Consider the following 16108-nt stretch of genomic DNA (forward strand, 5'->3'; position numbering starts at 1 on the left):
TTTTATTGAATGTTCGATCTTGCTGTCCAGAATGTCCTCAGGTTCATCAGAATTATCCATGTTGTTTGTTTGTTTGAATGGCAGCCGCCATCTGACTGCATTAGAGAGGAGACTAGTGCAGAGTGGGCGGAATTGTGGGTATATTGGAAGGTCCTTGTGCGCATGCGTTAAATGCGTAAAAAAAAGTAATTCATTTAATCATAACGCGTTCTTTTTCACAGCTCTACTTTTCACAAAACATTTCTGACATATTTTAAAAGAATATGGCTGCTCAGCTGTGTGAATTCGCAAATGGATTCTCAATTCATCACGTCGTCTAATCCTTTTCCCACATGTTTGGCAAGAATATGGCTTTTCACCTGTGTGAGTTCCCAGGTGAATCTTCAAATTAGACATGCACGCACAAGTTTGTCCACAAGTGTCACATTTGAAAGTAAAATGTGACACTTGTAATGTAAAATGTCCATTGTACTCTTACTCTTAACCTTATCCCACAGATAATGCAGATGTACGGCTTCTTACGTATGAGCCATCATCTGGACTTTCAAGATCCCACTACTTCCAAAAAATTTCTTAAATGGTTCGCAAGAGTGTGGCTTCTTATATATGAGTTCTAATGTGGACTTTCAATTGATCACCACGTCCAAAACTTTCCCCACATGTTTGGCAAGAATATGGCTTCTCACCAGTGTGAATTCTCATGTGGACTTTCAAACTGCCACTACTTGCAAAACATTTACCACATGTTTGGCAAGAATATGGCTTCTCACCAGTGTGCATTCTCATGTGGACTTTCAATTCATCAATACGTCCCAACCTTTTCCCACATGTTTGGCAAGAATATGGCTTCTCACCAGTGTGAGTTCTCATGTGGATTCTCAATTCATCAGTACGTACAAACCTTTTCCCACATGTTTGGCAGGAATATGGCTTTTCACCAGTGTGAATTCTCATATGAACCTTCAAATCACAAATCCTTACAAAACCTTTCTGACAAATTTTGCACGAAAATGGCTTCTCACCAGTGTGAAACCTCACATGGACTTTCAATTTACTACTACTTACAAAACGTTTTGTACATGTTTGGCAAGAATATGGCTTCTCACCAGTGTGACTTCTCAGGTGGATTTTCAATTCATCACTACGTCCAAACCTTTTCCCACATGTTTGGCAAGAAAATGGCTTCTCACCAGTGTGAATTTTCATGTGTACTCTCAGTTCATCACCACGTCCAAATCCTTTCTTGCATATTTTGCATAAATAAGGTTTTTCACCTGTGTGCGTTCTCAGATGACTCTTCAATTTATACTTACACACATACGTTTTTCTACAAGTGTCACATTTGAAAGACTTTTTACCTGTTTGAGTATTAGAGTTAATCTCTGATTCAGGAGAGTTATCCACATTGCTACCGTGACTCCTTATTTCATGAAAACTCTTCTGTGGGTTTGGTTCTTCATTCCCTGTTGATCCTGAATCCATATGTTTTCTTCTGTTCTGATCTTGGCTCTCAGCTACAGGAGAGTTGTGAGAGAGGAGCTGGTGCTCACTGTCTGGTTCTCTATGGGCACCTTCCTCACAATGAGGAGTCAACATGCAGGTTTCAGTCTCCTGCTTCAGTACAAGCTGCTCTCCCTCCTGACTGGTGAACATTTCCTCCTGTTCCTCTTTTATCTGTGGAGGTTCTTGTTCCTCTTGGTCCAGACTGGAGCTCCTCTCCTGGGGACAGAGCTGCTGGTCATTGAGAACCTCCTCCTCCTTACAGACATGCTGCTGTGGGAGCTCTGGAGGAACAAAGAGACACAAGACAGAGGTCAAAACTGTGATGATAAAGTCAATTTAGTTTGTGATTTGAAATTTACTGTGAAAAATAAGGAACAATACTAACTGCTCCTCCGGGATTATCACCACATATTGTTATGTGAGGGTTTAATGTGTCAATCAATAATGTTATGAAATCAACTTTAAATTTTATGAACACCATTTTATTTATGAGAGCAACAAAATAAAGTAACTTGCAATGTTTTCTCCCTCCAGACTACAAACACAGCAAACTCAGAGAAACAAGTCCAATGTCAGTCACACTCTGGTTGTACTGACCGATCCTGTGCAGCTTTATTTCAGGTTTCAAAACGGTCTCCAGCAGTCTGCGCTGACGATCGACCTCTTCTTCGTACTGGACGATGGTTTTTTCAAAGACCGTGAATATCTCCTCAGCAGCAGCTGTTAGTCGCTCGCTGATAAACTCTCAAATACTGAACTGAAGATATCACTGCTCCGTCCACTACTTGAATATTTACCCGAGAAACGACCACACTACCACCTAACTGCTAATGTGCAGTGAGCTAACACTGTTATCGCTATCAATTCCAGAAGAGAAACATAATTTTTTCTGTCATCAAATAACAATAAAACAATTTTTGTATCACTAATAAATATTTTAAGGACACGTTCAACACATATGATTTCCAAATGTGTCAAAGAAAAGTATCTTTACCCAGAGTTTTTGCAGTGAAAGGAATTCTCACCAGTGTGAACTCTTCTCATCTGGACCGTTAGTTATTCACTAAGAGCTCTATCATGTGTTCTGCTGTGTGAATCTTCTCCGACAGATATTGCAGAACAGCTTCTCACCAGTGTGAGTTCTCGTGGACTTTTAAATAACTACGACTTACTAAACTGCCAAAAATCCCACATTGTCAAGAATATGGCCAACTTTGATGGGTCAGCTTTATCTTCACATCTCAAATGTTTATAGTACCCCCTTTGTGACAACTGTGGGAACCTGGTTGTGTAGATTCACAGCAATGTTGGAATTTACAATGAGATTTTATTGGTTGTAATACATCAAATCCTGAACATCCGTCTGAGGAGCCAGCATTGAAAGAAATATTCTCGTTAATAAAATTCAAGTTTCTTTATGTGGCACATTTCATAGAGCCAATACTTATCCTACATCAGTTTGTTTCACATTTGGAGGCAAAATATGTTGATCATTTGGATGTAACCCAAACTACTCCAACATAAATTTAAAAGACAAAATCATCTTGTATGATTTCCAAATATGAAAAATAATATCTTTACCCCATAGTGCGATAGAATTTCAATTAGTTCAAAAACATTTCATGAATGTTTCACAAGAATGTGGCTTCTAAGCTGTGAGTTCTAATGTGGAATTTCAATTCAGCACTATGTCCAAACCTTTCCCCACATGTTTGGCAGGAATATGGCTTCTCACCAGTGTGAATTCGCATATGGATTCTCAATCTATCGCGACGTCGAAACCTTTCCCCACATGTTTGGCAGGAATATGGTTTCTCCCCAGTGTGAATTCTCATATGAACCTTCACATCATAATTCCTTACAAAACCTTTCTGACATATTTTGCACGAAAATGGCTTCTCACCAGTGTGAATTCTCATGTGGACTTTCAATCTACTACTACTTACGAAACATTTACCACATGGTTGGCAACAATATGGCTTCTCACCAGTGTGAATTCTCTTGTGCACTCTCAATTGATCACTACGTCCAAACATTTTACCACATATTTGGCAAGAATATGGCTTCTCACCAGTGTGAATTCTCACGTGAACATTCAAGTCACCACTGTTCACAAATCTTTTCTGACATATTTTGCATAAATACGGTTTTTCACCAGTGTGTGTTCTCAGATGAATCTTCAAATTATACCTATAAACAAAAGTTTGTCCACAAGTGTCACATTTGAAAGACTTTTTAACTGTGTGAGTATTAGAGTTAATCTCTGATTTGGGAGAGTTGTCCAGACTGTTACTGTGACTTTTGTTTTCATGAAAACTCTTCTGTGGGTTTGGTTCTTCATTCCCTGTTGATCCTGAATCCATATGTTTTCTTCTGTTCTCATCTTGGCTCTCAGCTACAGGAGAGTTGTGAGAGAGGACCTGGTGCTCACCGTCTGGTTCTCTATGGTCACTTTCCTCACCATGAGGAGTCAACATGCAGGTTTCAGTCTCCTGCTTCAGTACGAGATGCTCTCCCTCCTGACTGGTGCACATTTCCTCCTGTTCCTCTTTAATCTGTGGAGGTTCTTGTTCCTCTTGGTCCAGAATGGAGTTCCTCTCCTGGGGACAGAGCTGCTGGTCAGTGAGAACCTCCTCCTCTTTACAGACATGCTGCTGTGGGAGCTCTGGAGGAACAAAGTGACAAAAGACAGAGGTTACGAATGTGATATAAAAAATAAAGTCAATTTAGTTACAGATTTGACAATTACTGTTACTATTCATGAGACCAACTAAATAAAGTGAGTCGCAGTGTTTTCTCCCTCCAGACTACAAACACAGCAAACACAGAGAAACAAGTCCAACGTCAGCCACACTCTGGTTGTACTGACCGATCCTGTGCAGCTTTATTTCAGGTTTCAAAACGGTCTCCAGCAGTCTGCGCTGACGATCGACCTCTTCTTCGTACTGGACGATGTTTTTTTCAAAGACCGTGAATATCTCCTCAGCAGCAGCTGTTAGTCGCTCGCTGATAAACTCTCTCAAATACTGAACCGAAGACATCACTGCTCCGTCCACTACTTGAACATTCACCCGAGACACGACCACACTAACGTCTTCCAACTAACTGCTAACGTGCACCTACTAGCTAATGCTGCTAGCGCTGTCTGTTTACTTCCGGTGCACCCCCACCTCACCCCACAGTTGCCTGTATTTGAGAGCTGTTTGGGGTTAGTGCATTCCCGGGCTCCTGAAATGTCAAACATTATTTCTTGTTATTTCTTTATTTGGTCAATAATGTGAGGCAAACTAAGAATAGAGGCTCATAGCTCATTTTGGCCAATTCAGGGCCTCTGGTGGTTATGCTCTGGGAGTACCAGTATTTAAATTAGTCCCCTGTTTCATTTTTTTGTGATTAATCTGTCTGTTGCAGGGTTAGGGTTTTTTGTTTCAATATATCAATTGAAATAATTAAACGACAGAATAGGAAAATATTGTTAATTGGTAAATTTGGCCTATAAAATAAATCCTTTAACAAACAAAGGTTCAAGCTGCAATATATCTTAATTCATTAAAGTGATCCAACAGTGAAGGTCAATCAGGGTCAGCTTTCTACTGGTTTCACGGTGCCAAGAATATACAGAGCTGCTCAGCATCACTTAACATTCCCCATGAAGAGCTGCACTGTCCAGCAGCGTAACCTAACAACCGGAGGAAACAAATAGAGCTGCTGACAGGGGGGGGGGGGGGGGGGGGGGATGGACTGGGCCACACTGCTAGGATTCAGGATTCATCACATTTCCAAAATAAAGGCACCTGCCATCACAAATGATTGTAAGGTGTATGAAGAACTCCTCTTCACTCCACTAGGTTTAGAATCATATTGTGAAGTCAGAAGTATTTCGACTTAAAGTTAAATGTTAAATGATTTACAGTGTAACAATATAGGAATTGATCCCATCATGTCATCCTTGTGTGTGTGTGTGTGGACCAATTCTTCTCATGCTGAATGATGTCATTGTGGGGGCGGGGTTATGGAGGGAGGATGTGAGCCTCGGCCACTCCCATCTTCATCTTCATCATCTCCATCATCCTCCTCTTCTGAGGCGTGTCTGCTCCGCTCGGCTGCAGACAGACAGACAGACATCCCGCAGACAGACGAGTGGATATCGAACCCTTCACCTGCAGAGGATCCGGTGAATGTTCACGCAACATGGCGTCAAAATGTCCTAAATGCGACAAGACGGTGTATTTCGGTGAGTGAAGCGGACATCGTGACTGTGTGTGTGTGACTGCGTGTACGTGTATGTGTATGTGTGTGTATCTGTGTGTCAGGATTTTTTCATGAAAAGACGGATGGACTTATATAGTGTGTGTCCAGTGAGAAATCAGATTTATTACACCACAGTTACAGATGATCTACAATCAAGCCACCGATCAGACGTTTTAGAATAAATATAATGATCTTTTACATTTATTGTGTTGGATGTTCTGAGATTAAAATGTCGACACTGTGAGATAGTGAGTCATAATTATTACATTCAGGACCCTGATGGAGAAAACTGACATAATTAGGGACAGATATTGAATTGGTCGGTGGAAGTCTTATGAGAAACCTTCAAATGTCTTTTAGACCAATTCATATTATGACTAATTAGAAGATTTGATGATAATGAAATAGTTGCAGCCATAACACATAAGTGACTTACTCTGTTATCAGGACTATGATGGTACACAACAGTGCTGAATACCACACACACAGCAGGAGTCTGGATGTCACAGTCATGTTCATACAGATATACCAAAATCTAATAACTTCTTTATTATCTTGAGTCTGTTCTGTATCTGCCCTTCGTCCTTATCTCCTCCAGGACATGAGTTTGTTTTATTCTCTCTAAAAATAATGGGGAACAAATCTGACTGTATCGATGCTGAGCAGGCGTCAGTGTGTTGAATCTAAATATAGATTGGATTCATAGACTGTTTATTAAAAATGGACGACCCGACAGATCCAGAAACGTGAAGCCAAATCATGTTGATCGCCCCCTGGTGGCTGGCTGCAGCAGAGGTCATAAACCCTTCCTCCTCCATGTTAGTAGTGTAAAGTAACATTAAGTTAAAATATAGGTTCAATATTTAGTCTTTTCTCAAAGAGGATTTGTGTTATTTTAGGTATATCACACCAATTAATAACTTAGGTCGGAGATCCAGGTCAATTACGACAATTTTCATATTTAAGTGTTATTATTAGGATTTTTTATGAATACATTTAGCTTTTCAAATTTTTTATTGATTTCTCAAATTGATTCATGGATCTTGAGTTTAAAAAATCTGGCAAGTTTATGTGACACATGATACTAATGAGTTTGCTCAATTAAATAAAAATGTGTTTCAAGTGAATTGAAATGGGTTTTCATGAACTCTGCTGTGTCCTTTGAGTTGTGGTTAAAATGCTTCTAATGATTTTAAAGCTCAGAACTTCTATCTTCAAACTTTGTCTTTGAGCAGATGTCGATCAACAAACTGTAGAGTCAGATATCATTGTTTCCAAAATGACAGCAATTGAAAGTGATTTGTTCTGGAGATTCTTACAATTCCAAAGCTTCTGGAGAGATAACCAATCATATGTGTGTATGTGCTTCTTACACGTCCTCCTCCAATGACGCCAAGATGATAACACTGTGACAGGCGGCCCAGTCACTGAGGCTAAGCAGTGTCATGTCATATCTTCAGGGATATTTTGGGAGGAGGACAAACAGATAAATCACTGTAGACGAGTCCATTAGTTTTCTACAAAGGCTGCTCCTGCACAATCATTTCTGGGGTCAGCAAAGTGGGAGGGGTTTGGACTTATTAAAGTATTCGTCGTCCAACTTTCCTGGAAGTTAATATGTCCCGGTCACTCTGGTCTACAGAGGTAACGCGGTTGGATGAACACGTCCTGATTTCTCTCTCGTCTCTTTGTTCCACAGCGGAAAAAGTGTCGTCTCTGGGGAAAGACTGGCACAAGTTCTGCTTGAAATGTGAACGCTGCAGCAAGACGCTGAATCCAGGAGGCCACGCTGAGGTGAAAGGAGCAGACCGCATTAAAACTAAAGCTTTTAACTTTCCTTGACTTTCAGCAGCCACTGATGAAATAGATCATTACAGAAGGGTCAAGCTGCTGAAATAGATCAAATTCTGCAACTATGAAAACTACTTGATGTTTTAAATACACACTGTTACACATGTTCTATGTTGATGTCACACTCTGGCATTCAAAGACCGAAAAAGGTTTTTCTTTATCTTCTCTGGAAGATGTGTTCACGTCGATTATATTTGGACTATTTGTGTCCAGATGTCACTACAGCTTCATATCCACATCTGAGAGGCTTTTGGTGATAAGACACTGTGATGCACTGTCGACAAAAAACCTGATTCCCTCAGAATAATTTATATGTCGTTGTCCTCATGCCTCCTGCTGAGATTGGTGTGAAAGAGAAAATAACAGAGAACAAGTCTGTGAATTTTGTGTCTGTGTTGGAATAGTGCAACGCTGGTTGGTTGCTCTGCTTACTCTCCTCTCTCTCTTCTATTTTACAGCATGACGGGAAGCCTTTTTGCCACAAGCCCTGCTACGCTGCCCTCTTTGGGCCAAAAGGTGCAAGTTCTTCTTGTCTAGAAGTCAGTGTGATGCGTTCTGATTAATACCAGGGTCATAAATGCATAATTTGCATGTGTTTCAGGTGTGAACATCGGGGGGGCTGGTTCCTACGTGTACGACGCTCCTGTCAACGAAGCCCCTGTGGCTGTTTCCATGGAAACAGATGCTAAACCGGAGGAGAAGAAAGCCCCCGCACGGGGACCAGTGAAGGGTGAGGAGTACAAAAATAGAAAAGCCATCTTCAGTTAGGAAGATAAATTCAGAGTTTAGAGTAGAATCATCTCTGGAGGTTTAGATCGGGTCCCTGGAGGTGATGAATTTACTACTGTGATGTACTGGGAAGTAAGTTGTAAGGAAGAAAATCCAGAGGATGAACTCAGAGAGGAAGATAATTCTCAGACTGGAGCCATAGTGGTGATGGTGATTTGCAAGAGTGTTGATTTTAACATGTATGTGGCCGAGGATTGTACGTGCAAATAACCTGCACACAAGCTGACACTCCCAAGTGGATAAATAGCTCTAATCTTCCCACAGCAAATAATCTGTTACTACAATTCTCTTACTCTTCCAGCTGCAAGCTTCTCGTCGTTCTCCGGAGGACCCAACATCTGCCCCAGGTGTAACAAGACGGTGTATTTCGGTGAGAACATCGCATCTTTTCATTTGCACGTATCTAATTCAACGAGCTGCCTTAGTGACTGTCTTCATGGCGGTGTGTGTGTGTGCAGCCGAGAAGGTGTCGTCCCTCGGGAAGAACTGGCACCGGCCCTGTCTGCGCTGTGAGAGATGCAGTAAGACTCTGTCTGCCGGCAGCCACGCAGAGGTGAGACACGGGACAAGTCTTTTATTGTGTGATCTTATTTTGCTGTTTTCAATTGATAAAAACTATGGAAATGTTTGTCTTGCTGTTACAGCACGATGGAGAGCCTTACTGCCACAAACCCTGCTACGCTGTGCTGTTTGGACCCAAAGGTGAGAAGTGAGAGACTATGGGCTGGTCATCTTGATCGCCCCCTGGTGGCTTGCCGCAGTATTGGTCAAAAACCCTGCCCCCTCCATGTTCGCAGATGGGACGTGGTAAAGTTTAGGTCATATGAAAGCGCTAATTTTCCTCATGTCACACTAATGTATGTTCACGTGTACATTTTTCTGCTAAGACTGGCTTGCGATCGATCGAGCGTGTTTATCGCGTCTGACACTCGGTCTGTTCACACTCAAGTGGACATTATGAACAGATGAACTGACTTAAAGGGAGATTTTTGCAAAGCGTCTTCCATTTTCAAAAACTCATGTTCCTGTGTATCAGTGTTCATGTGACACGATGACATCACCGTTTACTTCATCGTCTTCCGTCTCTCTCTCTCTCTCTCTCTCTCTCTCTCTCTCTCTCTCTCTCTCTCTCTCTCTCTCTCTCTCTCTCTCCTCTCTCTCTCTCTCTCTCTCCCTCTCTCTCTCTCTCTCTCTCTCAGGTGTAAACACTGGAGGTGTCGGCAGCTACATCTATGACGAGCCCGAAGCTGAAGCTGAAGCTCAGCCTTGACCTCTGACGTAGCAACACTTCCAGGACGTCTCTTAAATTTGCCTTCAAGTGTCATGGTGACAAATGACATGTATACTGTACTCACAGGGGTGGATATTTAGACATTTATGTTGTATTTATACATTGTTTATATATCCCTCTTTTGTACTGAAACAAACCTTTAAGATATCCTCCCTGGTGTGAGTTTCAGATTTGCCTTTCAGTTCCTTGGTTCTCTTTGCCAAATATTTATAAGTCTGTTACGTATAGTGGATTGATTTTTTTTCACTCATGATTAATAGTTTTTCAGACTTTTGTGCACTAAAAACATGAAGTTATTTAAAAAAAAAAGTACCAGCCAAACAATTTTCTGTCAGTGTTGATCCTGGCTCCAAAGTGATGGTGTAGACGTAGTGAAGATACACAGAGACGTGAGTGTTATGAATGTTATGAAGGTGAGTTTGTGAAAAAATAAATCTGCAGTAAAACTTTGTCTTACCAAATGTTGCGTCTGTTTGTTTGTTAGTTGGTCATTGGTGGAGGCGTGTTTCCTAATGGGTGTCATTCTAGTTTAAAATCAGTCTCACAGATGAGTAATGAAGTCTTAAATTTCATGAGACATTAATGTCAAATGAGCAGACCCCATAATAATGACATCCGGTAATGTCCTCACCTGAGCATTCCTGCCTTGTTACAGAATGTCTGTGTTATCGTGTCTGTTCCTGTTGATCCTGTTCCACCTTCGAAAGGTGCAGCCGAAGAAAAAACGTCACTGACTGGATGGAGCTGGAAACACCTTATTACTCATCACCTCTTTACTGGAAACCGTTAACTGAGACCCGCCAAGCTGCACAAAATAAAACCAGATGTCTTTTTTTTTTTTTTACTTAATAATGGTGCAGAAAGTGACAAAGTGACAAACACAGTACAGTAAAAATAAATTAAATTAGTAATAAAGTATACTAACGTTATAGTGAAGCTGTATATTATGTACATGCATTTATATTTTCCATTCTCTTGTCTAACTCATTCTGACCTGCTGCTGTAACAACTATGGACCAATACATTTTTATTTTATCTTACATAATATGAATAAATAAGAACACATTCAAGTATTAAAACTTTATGTTGTAGATCCACCACAATGTATATGTTATTAACTAGCCCAAATAACTACATCACCAGTGTAAGCTTTCAAAACACATTTACAATGTACTTTACTAAATACAGTTTACTATTTATTCTACAAAGTTTAAGGCAAACCATAGGAAACAGTCAAAAGGCAAGTCAATCATCACTCACATTTGATTCGTATCAATAAGCAGTCTAATTTTGAAACCGATAACTCGAATTGGACTCTTCCGGTTATAACCGGAAGTGAAGCCGGTCTATCATTTAGCTTTGTGCTACCGCTGCTCTCAGGGGTTCGTTCCTCGGGCGCGTCATCATCTTAAACAGCAGAAAACATTAAAACGTAACTTTCTACCGGATAAAGAATCGTTCCCGCTTAGATAGGAACGTGTTGTTATCTCGCAGCTAGCCGCTAGCTTGGGCCGCAGCCAGCCGGAGCAAGAGTTCCTTCGCCTGTTTTATGTGGCCGCCGCTTCACGGACATGTTGGACGGATCTCCGGCTCTCCGCGATGAGGCAAACATCGGGAACGTGGAGAACAACAACCCGGGCAAGTTGATCTCCGGCTGCGATGGGGGGAACGCGGGGAGCCGGGCGAGGCAGGCGCTGCTGAAGAAGGGAGGGAGGAAGCTGCACCTCCCGCAGAAACAGCCGCGGAACAGCCCGATCATCCTCCTGTCGGACCGCAACAACAACAACACCGTGACGGCTTCCTCCGCCAACCGAACCGCGGCGCAGCCCGAGCCCCCGGCCCCGAGCCTGCACCCGCTCCGCCCGGGAGCCCGGACGGAGGTGAGCCCCCGGGAGGGAGACCCCTCATCCAGCGCTGTCTGGCGCTAAAGCTGTTTACCAGCTGGTTACTGTGTTAAAGAGCCAAAATGAAATAATACGAACGAGACTCGTGTACTATCACCTCGTAGAAATACTCTCCGCCTTTTTAAAGCTCTGAAACATAAAGTAAACATGTTACAATAATCCTGATTTACTCCATACGCGTTTTGTATTTGAACTAAAAGCGTTTTTTCCTCGTAGTTTTGAATTCCACAGTAAAGAACTCCACTTTAAAAGCTCTTTATCCTTATCTGTAAAGTGACTGCAGTTTCAAAAATAATTTAGTAATACATTTTATAAAACACAAATCCTCAAAGTATTGTAGTGTTTTATAAAAGGTACTTCACATTTGACTGACTCCTGAGAGCCCTCTCATTTACTCATCGACAAAGCTTTGATTATGGGTGAATCTTATTAAGTAATATTTTAACTATCAAACTTTCATGTAATGAATACTCATAAGTTTCTGTTAGTACTTTATGACAGTGACCTTGAATTACAGTAAGTAAGGCCTTGGTAGCTTACAGGTATTTCCTGTATAAAACTGCAGTGAACTTTTTCACTACCTTACACACACAAACAGAATTCAAAAACGTCAGAAGTTGGAATAATGTTTTGCTATTATATTTGTCTCATTTAAAGATTTTTAACTCAGTCAACTTAATAAAATGTCCACGCGTTCTCCCATAAAATGATTTTTAACCCTGATTAAATCTTGGGTTGCGCCTGAGGCAGTTTGTGGTGACGCAGTTACTAATTCTTGTGTTGAAGAAAGTAGTCATCTGACGAGCAGGCTCAACTTCCTCTTCCTGCAGCTGCAGGTTGTGCAACAATCACAACAAAATGTGTCACAGGTGTCAGGACTGTTTTGTGGTGAAGGAAGTGGGAGAAACGTTGTCTCACGGCAACAGGTTGTGGATTTGTTGAAGTTTGCACCGCAACAAACATTTGTAGTGTTTTTATTAACAAATTCAAGTGGAACTTGTAGAATATATCTTTTAATAGGGTATTATCTTTTAGAACTATTAAGTGTCTCTATGTTGAAATGGGTCAGGTGAAGAAGAAAAGATCTATGTGGAAAAAAGACTGACGTGTGTTTAAGGTTTGGCTCAGAACCAATTTACCTGTTGGCCAATAAGAATCGTCCGGTACGAGCTGACATGTCTGTGTTTTCCGATATGAAAACTTTTTACAGACGATGCAGAAAAATATGCATTTAGGTTTCTAATTTGAATAAATGTTTTCTTTCTTAATTCCAGCTCTGAATATTGGGTTGTATTTATAATAAAGTTTGCGGGTAAAGTGTAAAATATGAGTCCTCAATTACATTTGATTGGGCAACATATTAGGATTGCTGATTATTGTCCTCTTTTACACTCCTGTTTATCTAGGACTTCACTTTCCACTTACCTAGATGATGTTTAGTTAGTTGAATTGTATTTACAGAATCAAACCCACACATTTCGGCAACTTGATCGCACAAATATTTTCCACTTTGCCTTTAAAGAAAAGTCTGAACCGGTTAATCCTCCACTTATTGTTTCAGTTCTGACGCTAAGCTAACAATGTCCTGACTCTAGCTACGTACTTCATGCACTGCCATAAGCTTGGTATTGAATGATGTCTTATGTTGCAGCTGGATGTGTATTCATTTTAAGGTGTAATATATTTGTCAATATTCTTTTATTTCTGCTGCTCCCAAGTGGCCAAATAATCTGTTGTAGATTTGAGGCATGTTTTGTTTCCGACTTCAAATTTGAGCTTTTACACTCAACATAACTATTCAATTTTAGTTAAATATTGTGATTTAAATTGTCATATTGTTTGATTATTCACCTTGCGCTTCCTTTTTTGCAGCTGCTGAAATCCAAAGGTGGGCGATTGGAGCGAGGGGCCGTTCAGCCCGGGGGCCAAACGGCCCGCAACCTTCCCCGACACGATCAAGTGGACCAAAATGTGAAAACCCGGAGCCAGAAGCCCAAACTGGACCAAACACCAGGAGCTTCTCATGCCACAAAGAAGAGAGATCACAGAACTCCCAACAAGCCCTCCTCTCTTCACCCGCCTCCATCAGGAGAGCAGAAGAAACCTCTCCACTCCTCCAACAACGTGAAGATGGAGAGCGCACTGCCCGCTGAACCTGCCCTCGAGAACCTCAAAGATGGCGAGAAAGTCTACGCTGGAGCGAAGTTCAGCGAGCCGCCCTCGCCCAGTGTCTTACCCAAACCGCCCAGTCACTGGTTCGGGGAAAACGAGCCTCAGCACAGCAACCAAAGCCGAGAACAGATGACTGTTCAATTAAAGTCGCTGCTCAAGGTTCAAGATTCACCATGACCACGGTCTGGTTTTTAAATTGGAGCGAACATGTCCGAAACATGATTAACAACGAACGACGACAATTGAAAAAATATAATCCAGTAAATATAATTTGGCCGTTAACCCATTGCAATACAACTATGGGAGTTTTTTATCAACATTAATGCAATTTCCCATCTGCCAACACGCTGCAGGCTTAGTGAACATTTTGAAGACGTGTTGTTTCTGGGGATCTGATGTTCTGTGTATGTCAGAGTTTATTCCCAATTTTCTGCTTTTTGTTTGCGGAGGAACGAGAAAGTAACGTGTTGTTTCGAGGTTGATTTTTGGGGCGGACTTGAAAAGCAGAGGAAGTTCGAGGTCGTCTCCAGCAGCAGCTGCAAAATGATGATGGCACTTTGTTTATGAACACTTTGGATGAGGCAGCCTTGTCTTGATTGATGTTTTAGAGCGCTTGTGTAAATGTACATAATATATATGTGTATATTTTTCCTTGTTATTTTAATTGAGATTCTAGTTTTGTTACTGAGGGGGGGGTTTCAAACAAACAAAAAAAGGAAACGTTCCCTGCAAACTGAGGCACTTTGTGACGGCTCCGTCCTCATGAGGCACAGTGGACGTAAGAAGGACTTTTCTTACTGCTTTGCACTGTAAACACAGAAAATGGGGAAGACAGGGGAACCCAAGTCTGATGTTCCACGACTCGACCAGCCTCTTTGATGAATTCACCAGCCAGCGAGGAGCACAGGAGTGGACTTCCAGCTTCTGGTTGCTTTCTTTTTTAATATGGCACGGATAGTGGATCAATCAAACAGAAGCCACGGTCTGAATTTGACCGGCTGTTGGCTGGAGTTCTTCCCCCTTCCCTGGACTGAACACGAGTCCAGCTGCTGGAGAAGCCTTACGTCGAATCAGGGAATGTGAATCTGACAAGGCTGCGGAACGCCTGAGTGAAGTGAAAAGAGAGAAGTCTCTCACCCGCCCACTGCAGAAAGCCACAAGCAACCAGAACGACTTCTCTTTAACTTTATTGCACTGATCTAGAGTACGTCCACACCAACCCGGCTAAATCTAAAACATTTTCTTCTCTGCATGTCCACATTAATCCAGAGTTTTTATACCTTACAAAACATGTTTTAGTAGGTGAATCAGTAACGGCTGACAATGGCTATATAACATTGGAGTCTTTATTGGGGCTAAAATAATTTGTCCGTTAACAAAAAAAATAATATGCAACTACTATGAAGGAGACATATTATTCTACATCAGGATAATGAGGAAGTATTTGCCTGTTCTGTTGATGGTTTTCTGGGATTTTCCTTTTACCACAGACTTTGGTCTTTTTTATTTTTGCAGAACTTTTACAGAAAACCTAAACAATTCAAGAGGATCAACAGAATCAAATGTCTGCTTTGATACTTCATTGTTGTCTGAGTCATTGTCCCAGTGAGGATTCACTGCTTTCATATGATCACAACTTCTGAGTTTTGGAGTTTGAGAGATCATTTATGAGAATATTGGGAAAAAATTGCCTCGGTTATGATCATAAAATACCAATTTGCTGGACCAGCAGCTTCACAGCTCGGGAATGAGGAGGTATTAATGACCTGTGAGTAACAACGACTAGTGCTCAGTTGTTAATTGTGGATGGAGAACATTATGAAAATGACAAGAGAACGCAACTGCATTTTTATATGCAAACCTTTTCAATGATAACACGGCTTTGTGTGGACGTACTTACTTTGTCTGTACATGTATTTTTTTAACAGGGAATTGTTTGCACAAACTTCATCTCACGTTCATTTTCATTTTCTTGAGATACGCTCATGTTTACCAGGAGAACGGTGTGTGTTTAATTTTGTCACACGACCCTTCACGGTGAACCACATGTATTTCTTTTCCTAACTGAAAGTGTTTCTGTGGATTCAGGCAGCTGCTGGGTTTTGTTTCTTGACCTCTGTGATGTCACGTAAAGGGAAATAATTGTATTAATGTTGAGAAAACAGCCATTTTTATTGCAGTGTTTTAACGTCTCATTCCAGTTGTATCTGGTTCATTGTTCAACAACTCATCTCCCTCTCACATATTAGGACAAAAAGGTTTTATATCTATTAAGAAAAAAACTTTATCATTCACATGATATCTAAATTATAATAAAAATATTGGACACCCCTACAACACTGTCTGC

At 41.1% G+C, this 16108-nt stretch overlaps 3 protein-coding genes across 3 annotated transcripts; 2 read left to right on the forward strand and 1 right to left on the reverse strand.

Annotated features, from left to right (window-relative positions):
• Window positions 1-402: 402 nt before the first annotated feature.
• LOC133973614 (zinc finger protein 227-like) lies at window positions 403-4656 on the reverse strand. Its single transcript, XM_062411586.1, has 3 exons — window positions 4373-4656; window positions 3935-4168; window positions 403-1784 (listed from the first exon to the last, which is right to left on the reverse strand). Exons 1-3 carry the CDS (start codon window positions 4542-4544, stop codon window positions 601-603), a joined length of 1590 nt encoding a protein of 529 aa, XP_062267570.1. The 5' UTR covers window positions 4545-4656; the 3' UTR covers window positions 403-600.
• A 908-nt stretch (window positions 4657-5564) lies between these two features.
• LOC133973628 (cysteine-rich protein 2-like) lies at window positions 5565-10146 on the forward strand. Its single transcript, XM_062411600.1, has 8 exons — window positions 5565-5737; window positions 7454-7548; window positions 8064-8121; window positions 8207-8335; window positions 8696-8764; window positions 8853-8947; window positions 9039-9096; window positions 9594-10146. Exons 1-8 carry the CDS (start codon window positions 5695-5697, stop codon window positions 9662-9664), a joined length of 618 nt encoding a protein of 205 aa, XP_062267584.1. The 5' UTR covers window positions 5565-5694; the 3' UTR covers window positions 9665-10146.
• Window positions 10147-11024: 878 nt separating this feature from the next.
• On the forward strand, window positions 11025-14116 carry pnrc1 (proline-rich nuclear receptor coactivator 1). The gene is made up of 2 exons (XM_062411598.1): window positions 11025-11565; window positions 13462-14116. The coding sequence occupies exons 1-2, from the start codon at window positions 11257-11259 to the stop codon at window positions 13936-13938; spliced, it is 786 nt and encodes a 261-aa protein (XP_062267582.1). The 5' UTR covers window positions 11025-11256; the 3' UTR covers window positions 13939-14116.
• Window positions 14117-16108: the final 1992 nt, after the last annotated feature.

The sequence above is a fragment of the Platichthys flesus genome, chromosome 18 (genome assembly GCF_949316205.1).
Source record: "Platichthys flesus chromosome 18, fPlaFle2.1, whole genome shotgun sequence".
NCBI lineage: Eukaryota > Metazoa > Chordata > Actinopteri > Pleuronectiformes > Pleuronectidae > Platichthys > Platichthys flesus.